Source organism: Melospiza georgiana, chromosome 3 (genome assembly GCF_028018845.1).
Source record: "Melospiza georgiana isolate bMelGeo1 chromosome 3, bMelGeo1.pri, whole genome shotgun sequence".
In the NCBI taxonomy this organism is placed as follows: Eukaryota; Metazoa; Chordata; class Aves; order Passeriformes; family Passerellidae; genus Melospiza; species Melospiza georgiana.
In genome coordinates this window covers 55,780,043-55,801,950 of record NC_080432.1, presented here as the reverse complement: position 1 = coordinate 55,801,950, position 21,908 = coordinate 55,780,043, and the positions used below count along the sequence as shown (strand labels likewise).

At 45.1% G+C, this 21,908-nt stretch overlaps 1 protein-coding gene across 1 annotated transcript in view; it reads left to right on the top strand.

Moving 5' to 3' along the window:
* Positions 1–1,310: 1,310 nt before the first annotated feature.
* The window catches only part of EGLN1 (egl-9 family hypoxia inducible factor 1), a 33,984-nt gene continuing 13,386 nt past the window's right edge, over positions 1,311–21,908 (top strand). The window contains exon 1 of the mRNA XM_058021332.1: positions 1,311–2,367. Within this exon, the coding sequence (XP_057877315.1) occupies positions 1,453–2,367 (915 nt within the window). The 5' untranslated portion in view covers positions 1,311–1,452. The remainder of the gene's footprint in view (positions 2,368–21,908) is intronic.

Genomic DNA, 21,908 nt, shown 5'->3' with positions numbered 1-21,908 from the left:
TGAGAAGATGGATGGGAGAAGATCCAGCCCAGGAGGAATAATTGCTCTGCCTCACCACACGGCTCTGAAGCATCAATCACTGTGTTGGGCTCTACTGCTGGAAACTCCACTTTCCTAAACTATACCACAAGCAAGCAAAGCCATGGTTAATTGGATCAGTGGAAGCTTAAACATCACCTCAGAGGAGTCCAGATGCCCATGTGGCTTTTGGCAACGGACGTGACTGAGCTGAGACCTTTGTCCCCTCTACCAGCACCGCTCTGCCAAACGAACTTCCTTTTGCCTGCTGGGGATTTTGCCACGTTCATCACAGCACAGGCCCCAACTCCTGGGCTCGCCTTGTTTTGGCAGCTACATCAACTGGCTCTTTCTTCCGGCTTTTTGCTTTTTCATTTCTTATTCACCTAGTCCCAGCCTTCACTACCACTCCGTTAGGCGGGACACAAGCCACGTGTTATTTATGCAGACAGCACATGTCTCTCCCGCTCTACCAGCTATCCGGCGGGAGTATTTTGGGGCCTACGGGAGTGACAAAACCTGGCTCTCCACTGTAGCCAGGTGCCGCCGCCGCTGCCGCCACCCTGCCTGTCATTGAAGCCACAGCGCCCAGCTTCCACGTCCCCCGCCGCTGCCCGGAGCCCCCGCCTCACCTGCGGCAGGCCCACACCCACGGGGGCGGCGGGCAGCTCGCTACCGCGTTCACGGACACCCTCACACTAGCGACCTGCCCAGCGACGACGGGGCGGCCCCGGCAGCACAGACCAGTGACATCCCCAGCAATTGCCTCATTGTCCCTGCCGGAAAGGCCGCACTGGTCATAGCGGGAGAAGGGCGCCATCCCCACGAGATCCCTCCGGCCCGCGGCCCGTCCGTGCGCCCACGACCGGAGCGGCGCCTCCGAGCCCCTCACGCAGCGGCGCGGAGGACGCGGCCGGCTCCGAGCCGGCCCCGCCCGCCCGGCCACTCCCGCCTGACGCGCCGGCGGCGCTGGCGGGCTGGAAGTGGCGTACGTGCACAGCGGGCCTCTGGAGTGGCGCCTCCTCCTCCTCGCCCCGGCAGAGCGGCGGAGGCGCGGTGGGTAGAGGCGGCGGCCGCGCCGGCCCGTGCTGCACCGGGCAGAGAGGCCGGCGGGGAGCGGAAGGCAGCACCTCACCGCGCCGCTCCGCTTCCCCCTCGGCCGTTCCGCCGCCGGTGGGGCGGCGATGAGGCGGCGCTAAGCAACGTTAGCGGCGCAGGGAGGGCGGCGCGGGCCCCCGCGCGCCGGAGGAGGCCGCGGGCCGGCCGAGGCGGAGGGCGGCGGGGGCCGCGGCGGTGCCGGAGCCGGGCGGCCATGATGCAGTAAGCGCTCCCTCCCCGCGCGGCCGGGCGGGGGCCCGCGTTAGCGCCGCTCCCGCCCGCCTCCTTACATAACACGAGCCGGCGGAGCGGGGCTGCGGCGGCACCACCAGCGCCATGGCGAATGACAGCGGCGGAGGCGCCGGTCAGGGCGGCCAGGGCGAGAGCGGAGGCGGCGGCAGCAGCAGCAGCAACAACAGCAGCAGCAGCGAGCGGGACCGGCAGTACTGCGAGCTGTGCGGGAAGATGGAGAACCTGCTGCGGTGCGGGCGCTGCCGCAGCTCCTTCTACTGCAGCAAGGAGCACCAGCGCCAGGACTGGAAGAAGCACAAGCTCATCTGCCGCGGCGGCGGCGCTGCGGCAGCTGGAGCGGCAGGGGGCGCTACCGAGCCCCACGGCGGGCACCCCCCGCCGCCCCGCGCCCACGGCGGGGCCGCGGCGGGCAGCGGCAGCCGGGCGGGGGTCGGGAAGGGCGCAGCGCCGCCGTCCCCGGAGGCCCCCGCCGAGGCCGCCCCGCTGACCAACAATCACGTCGCCGGTGCAGCTGCCGGCGGTGAGGCGGAGGCATCGGCCGGGGCCCAGTCCCCGTCGCCCTCCGGGGAGGCAGTGCTGCTGTACCGGGACAAGTCGAACCTGTACCCGGGCGGCGTGCAGGCGGGACCCGGTGCGGCCGCGCTGCGCCCCAATGGGCAGACCAAGTCGCTGGTGCCGCAGCGGCTGGCGCTGGAGTACATCGTGCCCTGCATGAACAAGCACGGCATCTGCGTGGTGGATGACTTCCTCGGCAAGGAGCTGGGCGGGCTGGTGGCCGAGGAGGTGCGGGCCCTCCACCACACCGGCCGCTTCACCGACGGGCAGCTCGTCAGCCAGAAGAGCGACTCCTCTAAGGACATTCGCGGCGACAAGATCACCTGGGTGGAGGGCAAGGAGCCGGGCTGCCAGACCATTCGGCTCCTCATGAACAGCATGGACGATCTCATCCGACACTGTAATGGAAAGCTGGGCAACTACAAAATCAACGGCAGGACGAAAGTGAGTGAGGGAGGGAGTTGGGACCCCCGGTGCCCGGCCTCGCCCTGCTCCTGCTGCCGGGGGGGCTGTGGCGGGGGGGCGGGAGCGGGGCCGCGGAGCCGGCGCTTCCCCGGTGCGGGCGTGTGTGCGCGCACGTGTGCGGCTGTCTGCGGGGCTGCGTGCGTGTGCGCACGTCCGTCCGGCTGTCTGTCCGTCCGTCTGTTCTGGGCTGTGCTGAGCGTGTGCGCCCGCTGCCGCTCCGCTTCCCGGAGCCGACTCGTACTTGGGAGTCGTGTCCAGTTCTGGGCTCCTCAGTAAGAGAAAGAAGCTCCTGTCTTTCTCTAGAGGGTCACAAAGATGATTAGGGGTTTGGAGCATCTCTGTCATGAAGAGAGACTGCGGGAGCTGAGCTCTTTTAGTCTAGTGAAAAGAGGATAGAATCTCATTAATGTATGTAAATATCTCAGGTTGATGTTAAAAAGACTGTGCTAGACTCTTCAGTGTTGCCCAGTGACAGGACAAGTAGCAGTCGCCATAAAGTAAAGCACAAGAAGTTCCACCTCAGCAAGAGGAAGAACTTCTTTACGTTGAGGGTGGCAGAGCACTAAACAGGCTGCCCAGGGAAGTCGTGGAGTCTCTATCTGGAAGCATTCAAAACCCACCTGGACGCCTTCCTGTGTCACCTGCTCGAGGTGACCGTGCCTGGGCAGGAGCGTGGGACTGGATGATCTCCAGGGTTCGTTTCCAGCTCTCACAATTCTGTGTCCCACGCCCGGCCGTGGCGGGACCCGCAGCCCCAGCGGGCCTGGGCCGCAGCCGGGACGGGCGGGTTGTCCCGCGGGCAGCCTGGAGATCGCTCTCCGCTGGGAAGGTGCGAAAGGGTTTGTTTGCAGGTAAAAAAGGTGATCTTATTGATGTGCCTGCGTTTGGTTAAAAACCCCTTGACCTGGAAGCTTATCCTCTAGGTGATGAGCATTGAAATGGGAGTTCTTGCGTTCTCCCAAAAAACGCGGGTCAGCCAGCTCTGCCCAGCTGTGGGAAGCAGGGGCTGGCTGCGGGGTGTCCCGGCAGCGGCGCTGGCTGAGGAGGGTGGAACCACTTGTGCACAGCGTTTGTAGGCTAGCATAAATGTGCCGGGTTTTGGTAAACCTTGGCTCAGGATGTGGCCTGCCAGGTGCAGGACTTAAAAGTGTGGTCAGGAGACCCGCACCAGTGAGTGAGTGCCCTGTGGCACAATAAACCCGCGGGTTACAGTGAGGTGTTGTGGCAGGTAGTGGAATCACAGCCATGGAGCAGGGTGGCTTTGGGCAGAGTTTTTATTTTACTCTCATTAAGTCACTTTTCTACAAAAGTCTTACTCTTTAGCTCTATTTCGAGACCAGAGAACCGAGTCAAAATCTCCTATTGTATTAGCCTAATTTGCGATTCCCTTCCAGTCCTTTAAATAAAAATCATGCCCTTGGTAGAGAACTAGTAATGAATATTCATCAGTATCTTTTCAGTTTAATAAAAAAAAAGAAGGGTGAAGCTCCTTCAGACTTTGCTACCTCTGTTAAAGCATAAGGAAGCCAGTGAAATGATAGGAGTCATCCTGCCGAGGTGGTTGCACTGTCACAGATGGACTGTTGTTGCTGCAGCTGCAGAATCTCAGCTGGTAGGAAGCTGCGGGAGGGAGGGAGGAAGGGAGAAACTGGACGGCAAAAAACAGCCCTGGATTTGTTCAGGGCACGGGAAACTCCCGTGATAAAGAAAAGAGGGTGGGAATTATTTTTTTTTTTTGTAATGCTGTCTTTGCATTTCTTCAGTTGAAGTGGTACTGTGCGAAAACATTTCAATGGGAACATGGTGTAGAGTCCTCATAGATTCCTGCAGGACTTTTCTAAGCCAACTTATCTTTCAGGCAATCTTAAATCTCTTCAAGGCTTCAAACTTACACTCTAAAAATATCAGTGGTTTTGCTGGATTTCAGTTTTATGCAGCAAAAGGGAATGCTGCTTCTGTTTTTCTGTGCAGTGGTATGCTTCTGTAAAGAATAGGTGCCAAGACTTTTGGAGTTGTAATCCTCAAGCACGCCTGTAATTCCTGGATCCCACTGTATTTTATGTTCCTACTTGGTTTTTGAACTCCCTCTGTTGGGGGATCAGGACAGGTGTAGGGATCAGATCAGTAAGAGGACAATACTTCACTCCTTGGTGGCACAGAAATGCATTACTTTGTCTTCTCACTTTCCCTTGTTTATTTCCCTGCAAAAGTCAGTGCTTTTAGTGTGCAGGAAAGCTCAGTTCTCTAAAATGCCAGCAAAAGCAGAATGAAAACTGTCATTCACTGTCAACCTCAGAGTTAAATAAACAGAAACAGATGATACCCAGAGTACCACTTCAAATAACTTGTATTGTAACCATACAACTTGTAACCCATTGGTGGTGTTGGCATTGAACTTGCCATCACTTCTGTGGCAAGTGTCTGTTGAAGTGCACTTCATCTGTCTAGAAGCAGTGTAGGAAAAAGCAAGAAGAAATTGGTCTGAGGTGTATATATATATATCTCCTGAATCTCTTGGCTTGTAAACCTGCCTGTCAGTGAAAAAGCTATGTTGTGTTAATAGGATCTCATTCAAACATTTACATTCACCAAGGCCAGTCCACTATGGCAAAGAATGTGAAATAAGGTAAAATGTTGGTTGTGACCTGAGATTTTATATTTTAAAGTCTCTGGTATGTGTTTTTTCTAGGTTACCTGAGCCACCTAGAACTGATCTACTTAAACTGGTGTGGTTTTACCTAGTCCTGAGTCCAGCCTGAAAGATCTAGCACTAGTTATAAACTAGCCAAGTACTTCTGAGGTGTGTGGAGACAGCAGCAAGTATAAGAGAGTGGCTAACTGTTTACTCATCTTGGAAGTCCTGACTTACTGCATTCCTTGCTTTTGTTCTCTCTCTTTCCAGACTGCTTCCTTCTTTTCTCTAGCAGACCCTGGCACATACGTGCATATTTGAGCTCTAGTGTCTTTCTCCTACTTCCTGTTGTTTTCTAGTTTTTACTTCTTTCATCTTTTTATACATTCTCCTTTTTTTCCTTTGTCTTACCAGTTGCCACATTTGTACATGCATGTATTTCTGTTTCTTGCCTGTCCTGTTCTTACATGACTAGTGGAGGTAAAAGCGTGCTCTTCAAAATCAGGAAAAGAAATCCTCCTGAATCTCACCCAGCTGAGATGGTTTTTCCTCCTTCCCCATATGGAGTGTGAAGAAGGGGTTAGGAGTGGTGTCAGGCTCATGATCTTTTTGCTAGCTTTCTCTTTCCTTTGTTCTGGACTCTGTGATCTGAAGCTTACATAATTTACTGGTCCTGGAGTAATACTGTGACTTCCCAGTTGTGGACTGGGTTCCTAATAACCACCATATAACCAGACATCTGATCCATCAGGTGTTCCTCTTTCTGTTCACCATTACACCCAGTGCCAGCCATCTCCTGAACCCTGACCTCTGCCTTTTGTAGGAAGGACATTAAAATAGACAGTTTGACAGGCCCTCTTGCATCCCTTTAGTTTTTCCTTCATTCCTACTTCTGGAAACCTGTCTGGAGACCAACCCTGTTCAAATTGCTGCATTTTAATGCTCTCCTTTCTCTACTAGTATGCTAGTGACACCCACTGCTTGTCAGCTACTTGTAGGTTAAAAAATTGCTTTATTTGTTACATATTGTGTAAACTTGCTTTTCTGCTTTTTCTGGCAATTATTTATTTCTTACTCTGGAGATCCTGGAGTTTTCTGAAGACCTAGGATTCAGACTAGTCTGACTGTGACCTATTAAATTAGATTCTTTCAAAGTTAGTAATGCTAAGTTAGAAAATAATTCTCCAAGAGTGAGTGGATTTCTTGTACCTTGCTGTTAGCTTCTTTATAAACTGGACAGAAGAGGCTCTCTGCTCTTGCCACTTATTTATGTTGCAGCTTTTCTACTAACATGTTGGATTAATGTTACCAAGGAAAAGTAAGACTTATGGGTGTTCTTTCCACTGTATCTTATTCTACAAAATATAACTGTAAGCATGTGTGGCAATAAGAAGACAAATGAAAAATAAGAGGGAATAAGAACTTGACAACCAAGCAGGACTGGAAACTGTGGTAGAAGAAAGGAAAGCAATCACAGGGGCAGGTGTGCAGATCAGCTAAGTCCTGCTCTGGTTGAAGAACCCAAGAGCTGAGACTGGAGATCTGGGCTTAGGAATGTCTGTAAAGTGGGGGGCTTTCCTTCCATTTGCTTGTGGCATGTGTGATTACATTGATCCTCCTGTGTCATTCTGGAGATCATTTCACTATCACATCTTGAATGTATTTCCTGGTAGAAAGCTTACTGATCTAATTGGTTCCTAGTGAATGACCTCATGTATGGCTTTAAATTTGCCACTGAGTTGTGGGAAAGTCTGGATTGGTCTGTCTCCCAGTACTCACTTGTGTTGCTTGACCTTGATACAGAACATGACCAGTGCTCATCCTTATCTGTTGGTTGTTTCCCTGACAGCAGCACTTCTGTTGGTGATGTTGTTTTCTTGTAGATAACTGTGCTGTCTGCAAAGGATTGTGTGGTGATCCATGGATACACAACAGCCACACATGGTTCTTGGAAATCCCTGACATGTGATGACTACAGTTTTCGATTTCTGTTCCTTATATACAAGCCTTTTGGGTCCCAGGTGAAGGAGGTGATCAGAAGAGTGACTGGGGTTTCTCCTGCAAATGATCTTTTGATGGAGAAGCTCAGCAACATCCAGAAAAAACTCTTGTTTACAGCCAACTTTAGCATTGCTGAGATTCTGACAGGTTCTCCTACTAGAGAAAATTACAGAGATATGCTGGTTTCTGAGGGCAGCTGTGTGGTGATTGCACCTTCCAAGTGTGGTATGAATATAGTGTGTCCAAGGGTGGGGAGCACCACCTGTGACTGCTAGGACTCTGCACACCCCCTGTGTGTTCAGTGAACATTTTGGGCTGGCACTGCTGGAGTAGTCACTCTTCTTTGCCAGCACAAGTATTTACATGGCCATCCTGTGAACTGGTTTGGGGAACTGATCCATCTGAAAAATAAACTGGCAAAAGAAGTGCTCCTGGTTCAGTGTTCGGATGTTTGTGCTGGCACAGAGGACTGGCAGATGGTGAGATTTTCTTTCAGCAGCAATGCAAATTTATGCCAGTTTCAAGTGTTTGCCAAAACTACAGCCTTAGTTCAGAACTTGAGTCTGATTCTCCCAAAATTTGCCCTTGAAAATTCAAACATAGTTTAAGAAATCTTTGCTAGCTATGTACTTTTTTTCTTTCTTAACTTTTGTCTTTTTTGCTCTTCTGTGTTCAGTGTGAAACTTGGTTCTTGCCATCAGAAGCACACAGTCCTGTCCTCCAAGAATCTTTCTTACACCAATTTTATTGCTCGTCTACCCACCAGGTGATCCCATATAGCATGTACAGTGGAAACATGTATTTTCTCCAAATAAAAACTGATTTTCCCCATGCTCCCAGCTTCAAAATCAACCTGCTCTTAAGCTTTATTGGCTGTTCCTATCCCTTATTCTAGAGTTTTATTAGCATCAAAGATGTTCTTGACCTCTGTTTCAAGAGAGAGCTGGATTGGTGTCATTTGCCATGAACAGTGTGCTGCAGCTTGCTTTTGTTTGCTGCTGGTAAGGAAGGTTCCTGCTCAGCCCCATCCCCTTGTGCCAGCTCCAGTACTTGTTCTTCTTGCTTTTCCAAGCCATTTTTGTCTGTAACTAGAGTTCATGTTTTTAGTTGTTACTGTTCTGGAGATGAGGAACCTGTGGCATTGTAGTTTGTGCTCCTCGGTGATTTTGTTACCCTGTGGATAATTAGTTTTTTCCTGTCAGTGATATCAATGACTTTTTGACCGTGTTGCTACTTTGATGTTCTGTGCTGTCTCTTCTGCACAGAATGGGCTCATTTAATACTGCCTAAGAATCAAGTGGGATGCTTCTCATCATAGCTGTACAGCTTGAGAGGAAGAGCTGTCTTCCCTTCCCTGTGGCCTCTTGGACTGAAATTCTTTGCAAGTGATGTCCTGCCAAGTCATAGGACTGTCTGAACAGCAGATCTCAGATCCCTGGGTTAGTTGTATCAGTAACCTTGACTGGTTGGTTGAGAGATGTTTTCCTTTTTTCTAAATGGTGCTTAATTTCTGAATAGGCTGCTAGCTATTTCCTGAAAAAATAAATTGGCAGCATATTATTCTCTTCTATGCGATTTACCATGTTTGTTAGATTTGTAATTCAGTTGGATAGCCTGTCTTGATTAATATCTAATGGTTTTTAGCTTGAACAGGCTAGGTTGCTGTTGGACTTTTGCAGGATGCTCTTTCTAGTCGCTTCTGTGTTCTGTACTGGGTGCTAGTACATATGTTTGTACCTCTAGGTATGTACATAGTGTCCTTGGAATTTAAATGAAGGCTTTCTCCTGCTGCAGAAAGGAAACTTGTTATAAAAGGGAAACGGATACTCTATATAAAGCAAAAATTTCTTCTTGCCTATCCGGAGACTAAATCGTTTCTCTTTAGGCTCCTTAGAGAGCTCTTGTACACAGACAACACTTTTCTCAGTTCAAAAATTAATTTTGAGACTGTTGTGAGTGGGTTGGTTAATGAATTCTTCAGTAGGACACTTGTGGAGTTCCCTGGCTCTTGTGCAGCTGTATTTTGTTACTTTGCAGTGGGAGACGGACTGCAGACAATGCAAGGACTGTACAAGTGGTTTTTGGAAATCAGCATATTCAGATTATATCAATTCAAGTTCTTTATTCATTGGCATGTTTTTTACACTCCACTAAGACAACAGTATTTTGAAAGCAGTATTTTTAGTGAATAGAACAGAGTAATTTGACTTTGCAGTTATTACTGAGTGAAATAATCGTTATTTATGACACCCTTTTTGTCTTCTGCATTTGTGACTCACTTAGACCCTTTAGAAGGAGGACTAATGCTAGTCTTTGAGGCTTCTTGGGAAAGTCATTTGGTGCTGATGAAATCCTTGTAAACTCCTTTGAGGTTCTGAAGGTTGTTGGTTAAGATGGGTGGTCAGGCATATTTCCAGTGCAGGCTTGTGCCAGAATTAGCTGGTAAGTGGCAGTCGTAAGCTTCAGGTCAAAATCCACTCGCTGTTCCAGGGCAGTGTCTGTCAAAAATAGAGCAATGCTTTTATGCACGTAACAGCTGCTTACACTTGAAGACTTTCTTGTTCTTTGGTATTTAACTTAAAACTGCTTGAGAGTATTTTTGTTAGCACATGATGTTATAAATAGGAATGGGGTAGAAATGTGCGTGCCTGCACGTCTGGGCAGAGGTTGTGTGTGGAGGTAGGGTGCTTATCGATATGTTGTGTGTGTAGTGCTCTGATAAAGAGATGAAGCCCTTACCTGTAGGGTAACTAATGAGGCATAAAGAAAAAGATTATTTAATACCCAAGGATTAATTTTGTGCATTTATATAGGCTCACACCAGCTCAGAGCACATAGTTTGATCATGAAGGCATTCTGCATTGTAGAAATTATGTACACCTTTGAGGAGATGATGCTGTGTCACCTCCATGTGCTGCGGTGGGAGCAGAGCCTGAGACTGCCTTGCTTTGTTTCAGCAAAAACAAACATGATGTTGAAAATGATACAAAGATGAATGCAGTGAGGGAGTAGTTGTTTTTGGGGTTTTTTTTGGTCCTAGCAGGGTAGAGGAATTGTTGCATTGACTGTCAAGTTAAAAAATGTACTAAATGCTGAAGACATTAGGGCCTTATATGTGTTTGCTTGGTTTGGTTTATTTTTCCTGGGTTTTGTTTGTTTTGTTTGATTTGTCTTTTTGTATGAAGATATTTTAAATCCATTTCCAGGAAGAGCTTGTATTATCAATTCACATCAATTTGTTCCGTTGATAGCTTGAAATTCTTGGTGAGTTGGCAGAGGCTATAGGATTCTCTGCTGGGCATAGCCTTGCTGTGGTTTGCTGCCCTTCTGGTATGGCAGGGTCTGTTATCTGCTTGCTTGAGCAGGTCAGACTCAGCAGTCAGCTGCAGTTACATAGTTTATAACAGTCTTGACATTGCTAGTCAAATGAAACAAAACTGTTTCAATAGTAGTTTACCTGACAGTTGTGATAATGTGGAATTTAAATTGCTAGAGATAAAAATCTTGTCCCAACTTTGAGGCAGCAATCCTCATCATAAGTTCTCCATACTGTGAAAAAGGGATGCAACATGTGTAAGGTTTCCAAAGTAGTTTATCATTGGCTAATAACATAGCTCTCTTGTTGCTGCTCTCTGTCCTGTTCAAGCATCTGTTCAAGCAGCCAAACCTGCCATGGGTGCCAAGATCCCTCAACAGCTTCTGCTGTATTCAAACAGTGTGTGGTCTGTTCTCTGCTGAAGGCAATGGGCCCTTCTAGTTTCAGTGGTTGCTGCATTGTTGTTCAGGCAGCTGGCATGCAGCCTTACTGCTGTGAGAAAGGAGACTGTGGCCAGTTGATAAGGGCATCTTAAACTGACTCCTTTTCAGCTGGCACACTGGATGATGCCCAGTGAAATAGATGCTGGCTGAATTGTACCTCTGTTTGCCTTAACTGTATTTGTGTGTGCTTTAGCCCCTCTATGACAGCGCATCAGCCAGGCAGTAGCACTGTTCATAGTGGTGGATTTGGTCTTTCAGGTCATACAGGGAGATGCTGAGAGAGCTGGGGCTGTTTATGTGGCAGAGGAGAAGGTGTGAGGGGACCATACCAGTGTTTACAGATACTTGAGAGGAGGAGTGAAGGAGAGGGAGCCAGACTCTTGGCAGCAGTGCTCAGTGGCAAGGCAGTGGGAATGCTGAGATGCAAGAAATTCCATTAAAATGAAATAAATGCTTGTTTCATTGTGATTAAACAAGAAGCAAGTTGCTACAGAGGTTGTGGAGTCTTCATCCTTGGAGATGCTCAAAACCTGATTACTGGTCACCCAGCTTTCTCTGGGTGACCCACCTCTCAGCAGCGGGCTGGACCATGTGATCCCCAGAGGTGATTGCCAACCTCAGCACACTCATGAAAAAAAATACGGCAGTTTGAAATGGAAAAGATACAAAACAAGCCAAATTTTACAATCTGGTAAAATATTTTTTCCAGCAATGGCACTGTCACTATAAGTCCTGCTTATTGCATCTCTGAATGAAGTTACCAGGAGTCTGTCTTCCTACTAGTGTCATTTGCTCCCTAAAGGGTCATTGTGGTCAAATATGCTGGTAATGGAAGCTGTTTGAAATATGATCCCTTTTGGTCATCCAGGTGGTCACTTTTACTAAGTCTGTGCTGCTGCCTCTTTCCTCTTTTCTCCCAAGTTGCCTGTTTTTCCATTCATATGTGCATGTGCTCATAGCACAGTCCTTTCCTAGCAAAGCTTGCTAATACAAAGCATGTGTACACTCCACAGGACTGATTTAAGCAAATGTTTAAAAAATTAAAGTCAGTTACCTGTAGGGGATTCATACTTTCTCTACAGGATTATTTTAAAGTTATATATGATCTTGAGTCCACTTTTGTACTGAGAGGACGTAGTGCAGCAGGCATAGTTATCCTTTTCTTGCAAGACAGGCAGAAAAATTAAATATGCTGTTTGAAAGCCACAGACTACCAAAAAGTGCTTTTACTTTTAATATTTCACATATTTTTCCTTTTTTTTAATTTGTAACAAACATCTGGCCAAATATTATTTTTAGTACATTTCAGTTTTATTTTACTTTTGAAAAATTCCACCCACTCCATACTAAAAAAGAAAAGTGTGGGCAGGGAACGTTTGAACTGGTAAGAGTCAGGTTTATGTATTTTGCCAGGCTGTTGAATAAATAAAAAACCTGCAGCTCTCAAGTTACGATCCTTACCTCTTCCATCCACTTTCTAGTTATTTTCTTTCATCTGTGTTCCCCACACAAGCTTGCTGCTCCTGCCCGCTTCCATGCCGCCTGTGCTCCCCTGGGGACCCTGTTGCGCTGGGGTGCGTTCCTGTCCTGTTGGGGTGGAGGGGAAGGAGCAGGAGCAGTGCTGCCCCAGCAGGGTGCAGGGCCGAGGCTTGCCTCTGTTGCTGCTCTCTGCATGTACAGCAGCTGCAGGCACCCTGTCAATGGCCTGTCCCCCACAGGGACTGCGTTCCAGAGATAAGAGCCCTGTGCCTCTCGGGAGTGTCAGCTTGGCCATCCCTACCATCTATCTCGTGGTAAATTGATGCCAGATGGAGTTGTGCTCATCTGAAGTGACCTTCTGTATGAACTAGATGCTAGGTCATGAATTGGAGGTTAAAGCTAAGCATTTTTGAGGACTACCCAGTCTTACTATAAAAAAACCCTAAAATTTAAAGTCATTTGTTCTTATCATCCAGATGCTGAAGACCCACCCTGCTCAGAACTTAGACTTTTGCATTCTGGCTAATTTGATTTAGGTTCTAGCACGCTGCCTTCTTGTGGTTGCTCAGTGGGAGTTCTCCCTTATCAAATGTCTGTTTCACACAAGTATTTGCCATCTAGTTTATACTATTATGTAGTTGTTGTAAATGATCAATAATTGTTCTGTATTTAAAGCTTCAAAGGGTATATAAAATTATGTTCTCATATACCACTTAGCTCTGGCAATCGAGGAGCTCAGACAGAGGTTGTATCTAGACCACTGCCTGTAATACGTGCAGATGGATGGACACATTTGCCATTAATTTTTGTAATCTTGTTTTAAAAGCCATTTGTACTTTTGGCCTCTGCAACATCCTGTAACAGCGAGTCCTGCAGTTTGATTAGATGGAAAAGGAACTTCCTTTTGTTTAAAACCCACTGATGGTGATTTCAGTGTCTCCTAGACTGTACTGTGAAAACTCACTTCCCAGTAGTTTTACTTGTCATAATTCTTAAAAAAAGTCTAGCATTTGCTTGGATGCATTTTTTTCAGCTGACATGCTTTCCCTCCTAAATTGAAGAATTGTAGTCTTTTTTGTGTTTATCCAGTTGGTACTGTTTCATGATTCTAGTTATTCCTGCTGCACTTCTGTGCAGCTTTTCTGGTTATGCTGATCAAGGTAAGGCAAGCAGAAGCACAGTATTTAATGTACAAATATATCCTGATTTTGTGTGCTGGCAGGGTGATGTATTCTGTGTTGCCTTTCCTTGTTTAGTGATTTATGACACTTCAGTTGCTTCCTCTGCTGTGCTGACATGAAGTTCTTGGGAGAACAGCCTATATTTACTGAATTTTTTTTCTAAAGTGATGGTATCCAGTTTAGAAGACACCACTGTATAAGAAAGTTTGGGGGTTTTTTTTTCCCCAAGGGGTACTTCTTTGCACTTACTTTTCTGAATCTTTCCTGAATTTCACCTCCTGATTTGTTGTTTAGGCAGTTGGTATAATTTTAGACCCCTCCATGTGCCTTTCTGCAGCCAGGGCTGGGAGGGACTACAGTATATTTAGGTATTACAGGTAAACACCATCCCTCTGCTCCTTCACCCTTGTTTCCCAGGTCATATAGAAATAGTACAGGTCCTCTGGGAATCCTTGTGGTAACACCCCATTATTCACTAAAAGGGGGTTAGTTTGCTGTAGTGAAGTTACAACTGGAATTTACTATTTTATTGGTCTTTACTTTTCCTGTTCCATTATTACAAAATGCCTTGGAAGTAACATCCATGGTTCAAGTGCTTTATATTTAAAAATGTTCAATGTTTGCATTAAAATTAATGGGTTGAGTAAATTTGCTTTAAGTCTCTGCTATAGCTTGGACAAATGACATGTAATGACTCTTGAAGGCCTCCTAACACCTGGCACAGACTCAAGAACAACACAGGAGTTCCTATACTGGAGTCCTGACTTTGTCATTTTCCTTAGTGAAAATAGAAAATGGGAGTTGTCTCACTCATGAGCCAAGGCTATGCCAAAATTATATTGTAAGAGGTAATAAGATAAACATACATTATTTTTACCTGTTTAGTCCTATAGCTTTATAAAGAACCTTGTAAACATGGAACATAATATTCCACTAAAGGACATGAAATGTAGATGAAGATACTATCCACTAGCTTTACTTTCAGTTTAATTGTCTCATATAGCAACTTGAATTTTGCAGATTTCTGATTTTTACTGTGTCTTTTACTCTTTCTACACTCACATCCTGCTACTTTGAAGGAACACACCCACTGAAAGACAAAGCTAGTAATAAATGATGCTTCCTCACCATTGAGACTTAGAGTTCTGCACTTCAACTTAGAATAGCTCCATATTAAAACCCCAGAGAAAACTTGCCTTTGAAGAGCAGAAATTCCAATGCACACACCTCCCCCCACCTTCCTCCCCACCCCCCCACCCCTTCCCTTTGGGAACAGCTTTCTGGAGAGAGTGATGGAATTCTTCAGGGGCTCAGTAGGGAACAGAATTTGCCAGTGATAGGAAGAGGGAGTCCCTTTGAGATTTTTTTTTTCCTTTGAAAAATCTGTTACACTTTTTTTTCCATCATCTAGCCTTCATTTTTAAGGAATGGTTATCTTGGTTTGAGAGCCCTTAATTAAGGGTTGTCTTTACAGAGGAGGTAAATTCTTGTTTTCTGGAGTAACTCAGTTGTCTTCATGGTAGCTATATCACATTGATCCTGGAAATAAAATATATTGATCTTTTTACTGATTTTTATGTGCCCCAAGTGGGGGGATAAATTGATCAATAGGCTTGAGAGCAGAGCAGGCATTCAGAGAGGTAAGTAGGTTTTTGTGAGGCCACTCCATGCAAACATTTTACTTGGAGTACAGATGATGTGAGCAGCCTTCTGCACACAGTGGGTGGATGTGAGTGCAGTGCTGTGCATGGAGCAGCAGCTTTTTTCTCTCTTTGGTTGCAAATCTCTGTGCTGAGAGTAACCTTGGATGTCCAAGATGTTTTGTGGTGTGGTTCATGAGGGGGCTGGAAGACACCCAAAAACAATTACAGCTGAGGCCTGCCGAGGTATCTCATTGTTTAGTGCTTGCAGCCTCGTTTCACGGGGTTAGTGGCAGGGTAGCCGCAGTTAAACCCGTGCTGTGGGGCTGGCTCCCCTTGCTGCTGCAGCAGCACAGCTTGGCAAGTGCATCCGCTGTCCACGGGTCCTTGCCGGCTCCTCCCCTTCCTCCCTGTTCTTCCCTACAGCCTTTCTCTGTCTTCACAATCAGCTCTCCTCTTGATTGCCCATCTTCAAACAAGTGTGATTTGGAGAGAATACAAACAAAGTTTGGGCATCTGTAGTGTCTTTAGTATAAAGATACAGGGCCCTTTACTACCCATTGTAAAAATTAGTAAATCAGTTGGCTGCTCACAGATAATTTCTTGAAGTGCAGTCTCCTATTTAAAAACTGCTACCCAGTGTTAGTGTGCAGTACTGAATACAAATTTAGGACATCTGTTATTTATTTTCAACAATTATGTGTAAAATTTCTTTCAAAATACAGTCTCTGCCTGAAAGACTGTTTCTGCCAATCCTGAAATCTGAAGTGATTGCTTGCTGACTTGAAGGGAAAGTTGACTGTGTAGAAATCTGGAATCTAAGATTTTTAGAATTGGCTGCCGTTCTGTTCCTCCCTTAGTTCTTGTGTTACTTTCTCCCTTTCAATAATGCAGACTTTTGACAATGTCCTTCTGGTGTGTACTTTCTTCATCTTCCTTTCATGTCACTGTATGTTGTCTGTCCATCAGTAATTTCCACTGCTGTTGCCTGAGTTGATGATGAGTTCATACCTTGGGTATGAGTTGTTTTGGGTCATTTGCAGACTGAGGCAAACACTTTGTCATCCATTATGCTCTTGCCTCTTTTTTTTCTTCTTTAATTGGCACAACATTAAGCTGGCAACAGGCTTTACTTAAGCTCTGCAGATCTTGCATGTAGGTTGCATAAATATGTGCTGTGGGACAGTCCTCTTGTTCTGACGTGACACCTCTGATCTAGGCTACTATTGCTAATCCCACAATCTCTCCCCAGTGAATACTGTAGATTGCAAAGCCCTAGCTGTCCTTTGGTTTACCAGGAAAGTTTCTGCTGATTGGATTTTAAAGGACACACAGATAAACCTTTCTGCAGAAACACAAAAAAAGGAGGTGTGCATATCCTGTCTTGAAATCTGTTATTTCTAGATGGGGTGTGGAATAGTCTATTTCTCTTTCTTACTAAATACAGTGCTTTTAAGAAGGTTTAAGAGTGTGTAAGTGCTGGTTGCATGCTAACAGCTGATGTTGAGATTTTTGACTTTCTGTGTGAGCATTTGAGGGAAGAGGTCCTGGTTTCTGTGTTCTTCTGAATGCCTTGGCGAGGGGGTGGGGGGGGAAGTCTCCGTGACAAGTTGTTAAAAGCTTTCTTGTTCCTGTCAGATTTTGTACACCATGGCTTTTTGTTTACATCACACTTTGTGTGGAGCTTGGATTCTGTCACTTTCTGCTTTTTAGAGTGGGAAATTTGGGGTTTGAGGTTAGCATGTGACTTCTAACCACAATACTTGTTGAGTTACATACAGTCATAACCAATTTGATTGACAGAAGCCTTGTCACTTAACATAAACAGGCTTTTTAGTTGTTGTTCACAGGAAAGGACTAATCTATGGAGAAGCCTTGCCTTTTAGGAAGGATGGATAATTTTATATATATACTAATAAATACTATTTTTGTTGGTGCAGTAGTGGCAAAGGTGAAAAGATTTTTTTATTGGATGGGTTTTCTTCATAGCAGCTTTCTAATGCCAAGTATAAACAGACTTGGAACAAACCAGATGGGTCCATTTTAACCAATTTATAGTTGATAATGCAGCATGTTCTATTTTTTCCAAGGCATGAGAGTGATGTGTTTTTCCATCACGTTGGTCTCCTGGGCCAGTGGTTATGATTGATGGGGAGACTGGGAAAAAAACCTGTCGAAGCAGCACCAAGGAGCTCTGCAGGAGGTCCTAACCTAGAGATGATCTTGTTGCTGTCATGAACATAAATTCACTGTATGGTCAGCTGAGCTGGCATTGCAGAAGACAGTGGGGCTTTTGTATCAGCCAGACAAGCACAGACAGTTTCCTCAGGTGTTTTTTCCTCCCTGGAGTCAGCGTTGGGTACGTTCAGATCTTTCTCATGCTCACAAGGCCTCATGCTCTCAGAGCAAATAGATTGCATTCCTGAGCTGCTCTCCTTGCACGGAGCCAGTGCAGCCTCCCTGTTTGCAGCAGAATGCCTCCATAACCCGGAATGACACGGCTGGCTCTGCTGGGACATACACAGAAGGGGTGGGTTTGGGAGTCACTTTTCCAGCTTGGCGTGCCCACATCAGCGGTCCTGCTCCTGGTGTTTATGTTCGGCCTGTAGTGCTGCCTGGCCTCAGCTGTTCCTCAAGGCTTTGCCCAAGGACTGGCGGGAACTGAGACAGCTGGAATACCAGTAGATCTGTTTAATGCCTGGGTGCGTTTGAACTGGATACATTGGTTGATCTGGTTAAAACAGCAAAACCCCTAAGTGTTGTTTATGCCAGCTGGGAAAGAGGCCCTGTTACTGGACTGTGGTGGGATTGCAAAGAAAAGCTTGGATGGAGACAGTTTATATGTGAAACCCATGAAACATAGCATGGGCAGAGTCAGCATTTCTTGCATTTAAATTGTAGGTGGCTTGAAAGCATATTACAGGCTGCTTGTTGCTGTTTGGCTTTAAACCTTAGTCAGATTTCTATGCAGTACTAATATAAATTAAATCTGTCCATAAATAAATGTCTAATAGCATTTCAGTGCATAGTTACTTCTTTTTCTGTAATATATAAATAATTTCAAAGTATTATCTGGACTCTAATATTAAAGAGTCAATGCTATAGCATTTAATGTGAGGTTTGGGCATGCTGAGTCATGTGTGTCCCCTTGAAAATAGCCTTAAAACCTGCTTTAAAATCATTCTCCTTGGCATGCTGTTTATGACAGTGACTCTGTGGTTAAAATCCAGAGGTACCTGAGGCCTAGGTTTGGACATTTTACTGCAACTACATTAACATTAGCTAAACTTAAGGAACTTGCAGTGCACAAATATTTCCAAGTATCTGGCTAAACTTAGTACTAAACACACAATCCTGTTCCCATGCAGTTGTGCAACATTCAAATTTATATAAAGATACTTTTCCTGCAAGCTAAATTTCACTTATGTGGCTATTTTATTCCCTAAAACAGAAACAAAATTGCAGTTTTAAGTAAGAAATGAATCTCCCTCTTGGCAGTTAGCAAAATGATTGTGTATGGTTTATCTTGTAGGAGAAAGAAATTCTAGGCTTGTCAGTATGTATAGTTGTGAAGAGAGAAAGGCAGAGATGATGAGTGATGTCCTTTAAATGGCAAATTTCTCAGCCATTTACTTTCACAGATAATACAGTAATGTTTGGTTCAAAAAGAAAAACAAAAAGCAACCACCTCTTGCTACTCTGAATCCGTGGTGTTCCTTCTTTCCCAGCCTCTCCTGGTGCTAAGAAATCCCCAGGCTTGGTGTTTTGGCTAATGTGTGTGCTTTAGTTTTAAGGTAGTGTGTCACAGGATCATTAAGATGAAAAAGATCCCCTTAAGGTTGAGTCCAGTTGTTGTTTACCCAGTAGATCTCACACAACTGAAAAAATTCACTAATAATACGTAATAATCTAAAAATAGGTAACCATGCTTTTTTGTGTGCTGTGCATCAGTGTGCCTGCTGATGTCACTTGGTTGGTTCTGGAAATCTGGTGTGCACAAAGAGCTGTCAGAATATATTTTAAGTGATGTAGCTGAATGAGACTTAACTTCATACTGTTTTAGTGCACTGTTGTAATTTGCTTTAGTGTTATGTTATTTTTAGTTCCTAAAGATGTTGCTCTGTGCCCTTACTGAATGGGTAGTGATGAAACTAGGAAGTTGAGAAGTCTTATGCGAGAGCAGAAAGCTCTGCCCCATGTTGGGGAAAAAAAGTTTCAAAGTACTTATTTTCTAAATGGTTTTATTCATTTCAAAGCACTTATGGTGTTAAATTAAAAACAGACTCTTAAAGTCTGTGTTGACTGACTTACTTCTCTGTCAGTTTTTATACAGCGCCAAAACAGTGAGTCATGAGTCTGCTTCTCTTGAAGAGAACGGGGAGTTAGCCATGGAGGCCTGCCAATTCTGCAAACATATTTGATATTATTCAACAGTGGTTTCAATCTGAAATGTATTGGTCAACTTATTTAATCATACTCTAGACAGATTTAGACCGACACAAATCAAGTATGCTTTAGACCCTTCCTAGCTGCAAAGCCAAGAGTTGTGTTTGCTCCTCAGCTTTTAGGAAAGAACTTTCTGCCTCTCGTGACGGTGCTTTTCATCTACTTTCTTTGGGAAGCCTCAATTAAGTATATCGGGGATTTTTTTGCTTGTGTGTTCTGTGTTGACTTTTTTTTTAAGTTTGCAGTAGACTTTGATATCAAAACTATCAGATTGTGTTATATTGAACCTTAGAGGAGGGAGCTATTACTGCTTTGAAGCACTGACATATCTTGGATCTGCTTATATAAATGATTCTTTTTTACTTTTTTTTTTGGGGGGGGGGGGAGGGGGGAATGTAGTTGGTTTAGACTTGAAGACATTGTCTGTATTTAGAGGTATGTTAGATAAACTTTTGGGCTTTTTTAATTATTACTCTATTTAAGTCAGTGCACAGCTCTCTGTACATTTTTAGATTTGAACTCCATTTTATTTTCCTGATAAGCAGTTAGATTAAGTTAATGGAAACTAGGGCTTCATAAGATTGAAGGACAGCAGGTGTATTTGCAGTGCCTTCACTGACTCAATTTTAAAACAGCACCTTTTTGTTAAACAGGCACAATTTTGAGAATAGGCACGTCCCACCTAACCTGGCTAGCAGCCTGGAAAATGCCACTGTGTTGTGTTACAGAAGATACAATCTTTCTTTTTCCTTGCTGTTTGTTAGCTGACTCAGCCCTCTCTTTGCCTTTGGAGATTTGAGACTTGCAGCTTTACAAGCTGAGGTATAGGAGAGCAGAAAAGCTCATTAATGTTTAAGCACTTTTATCTCAGTTTAGTAGCAGTGAGAGCTGCAGAACTTCAGCTGGGAAGTGTTTTAGATCTTCCTGTTGTGTCTGTCTTTAGCACTGGTTTCAGTTGCTCACGGGCTCACCTTTGGAGATGTGTTTCCTCAGTTGCCACGCTCTCCTCAGGGCTCAGTCAAAGCTTCCATGCAAGGAACATGCCTTCTGCTGTCCCCATGTTAAAAATCAATACCATTTCTCCCTGGCTAATGCCTCTTGCTTGATAGTTTCACAAAAGCTTCTCTATGCTATTTCTTATTTGTTAAATGTATTCATCAAAGCCTAAGCACATCCCACGTGCACAGTCATTTCCTGAATATCAGACTTAAGCTGCTGCAGTTCTGTGTTTTTTCCTGTGCCATGTGTAAGAACTGATGAATCATCTGGACTTGTATGCACATTTCTTCAGCAATTCAAGAGCTGAAGAGCATTTCTTGGAGTCTATGGGCATGCATGGATTAAAGGAATGATACTTGAAAATGAACTTTGTGTGCTCCTGCTGTTGAGCACAATTAGAATGTAATGGTAAAGGGAGAGTACCAAACCAGTTGTTGCTACAGGGAAAAATACCTGAGCTGTTTTATTCTACGTGGCACCATGGTTACATTCAAGCTGTTTGGATCCTCTGCTGGCCCTAGAGAGCTCAGCTGAATGTGGCCACTGAACCAGCATGGAAACTGCTGCCTTCTGGCTTGTGTCACTTTATTAGGATGTTTGAAGTGAATGTCGTGAGCAGGTAAATGGCACATAAAAATGAAGACGGGAATAAGGCCATGAGTTGAAGAGGAATTAACTGCTGGTTGGCGAGGCTTTTTCTGAAATTTGGGCTGAGAAATCAGCATCTGATTGGCACGTTAGAAATAAGCAATGTATAAAGGTATTAATGTGTTGTGCCAAAATTTTGATGGTTTGGTATGTTACGTTGCTTGTGTATGCTTATGAAATGTGATTCTGTCCAAAGCAAGTAGAAATCTTGTGTTGGCCATTGCATTGAAAAGCCTGGGAAGGAGGGGGGTAGGTCAGGTTACTGAACTCCCTAGAAGGTCATGGAAGATGTAATCCATGTACATAGCTGTGTGCTGATTCTATTAATAGTGTAAGCAGCTATGTCAACTCTCAGTTTTTCCTCTCTCCCTTCCTGTCTGAGTTCATTTTTCATCTCTGCTCTGAGTTCAGTTTGCCTTCACTTTGCCAAGCTTTCCAACTTTGCTGTCAAAACTTGGCAGGATACAAGAGAGGGTGGCCTGTGTTTGCCATCCTTGCCTTCAGTTGCTTGAGTTTTTTCCTGAAAGAGCAGATTACTCTGTTCTCACAAGAAGGTGGCACAAATAGCAGGTGTATGCTGCAGTCAGGGTTTATTAGTTTGGGTGGTTGTTGGTTTCTGTTTCAGTGGTTGGGTTTTTCTTGCCTTCACTCTGCAGCTGGGTGTTTACCATATCTGCAGAGAAAAATGCAGAATAACGGTTCCTACCTTCTTTGCTAATGGACAAATTGAATGGC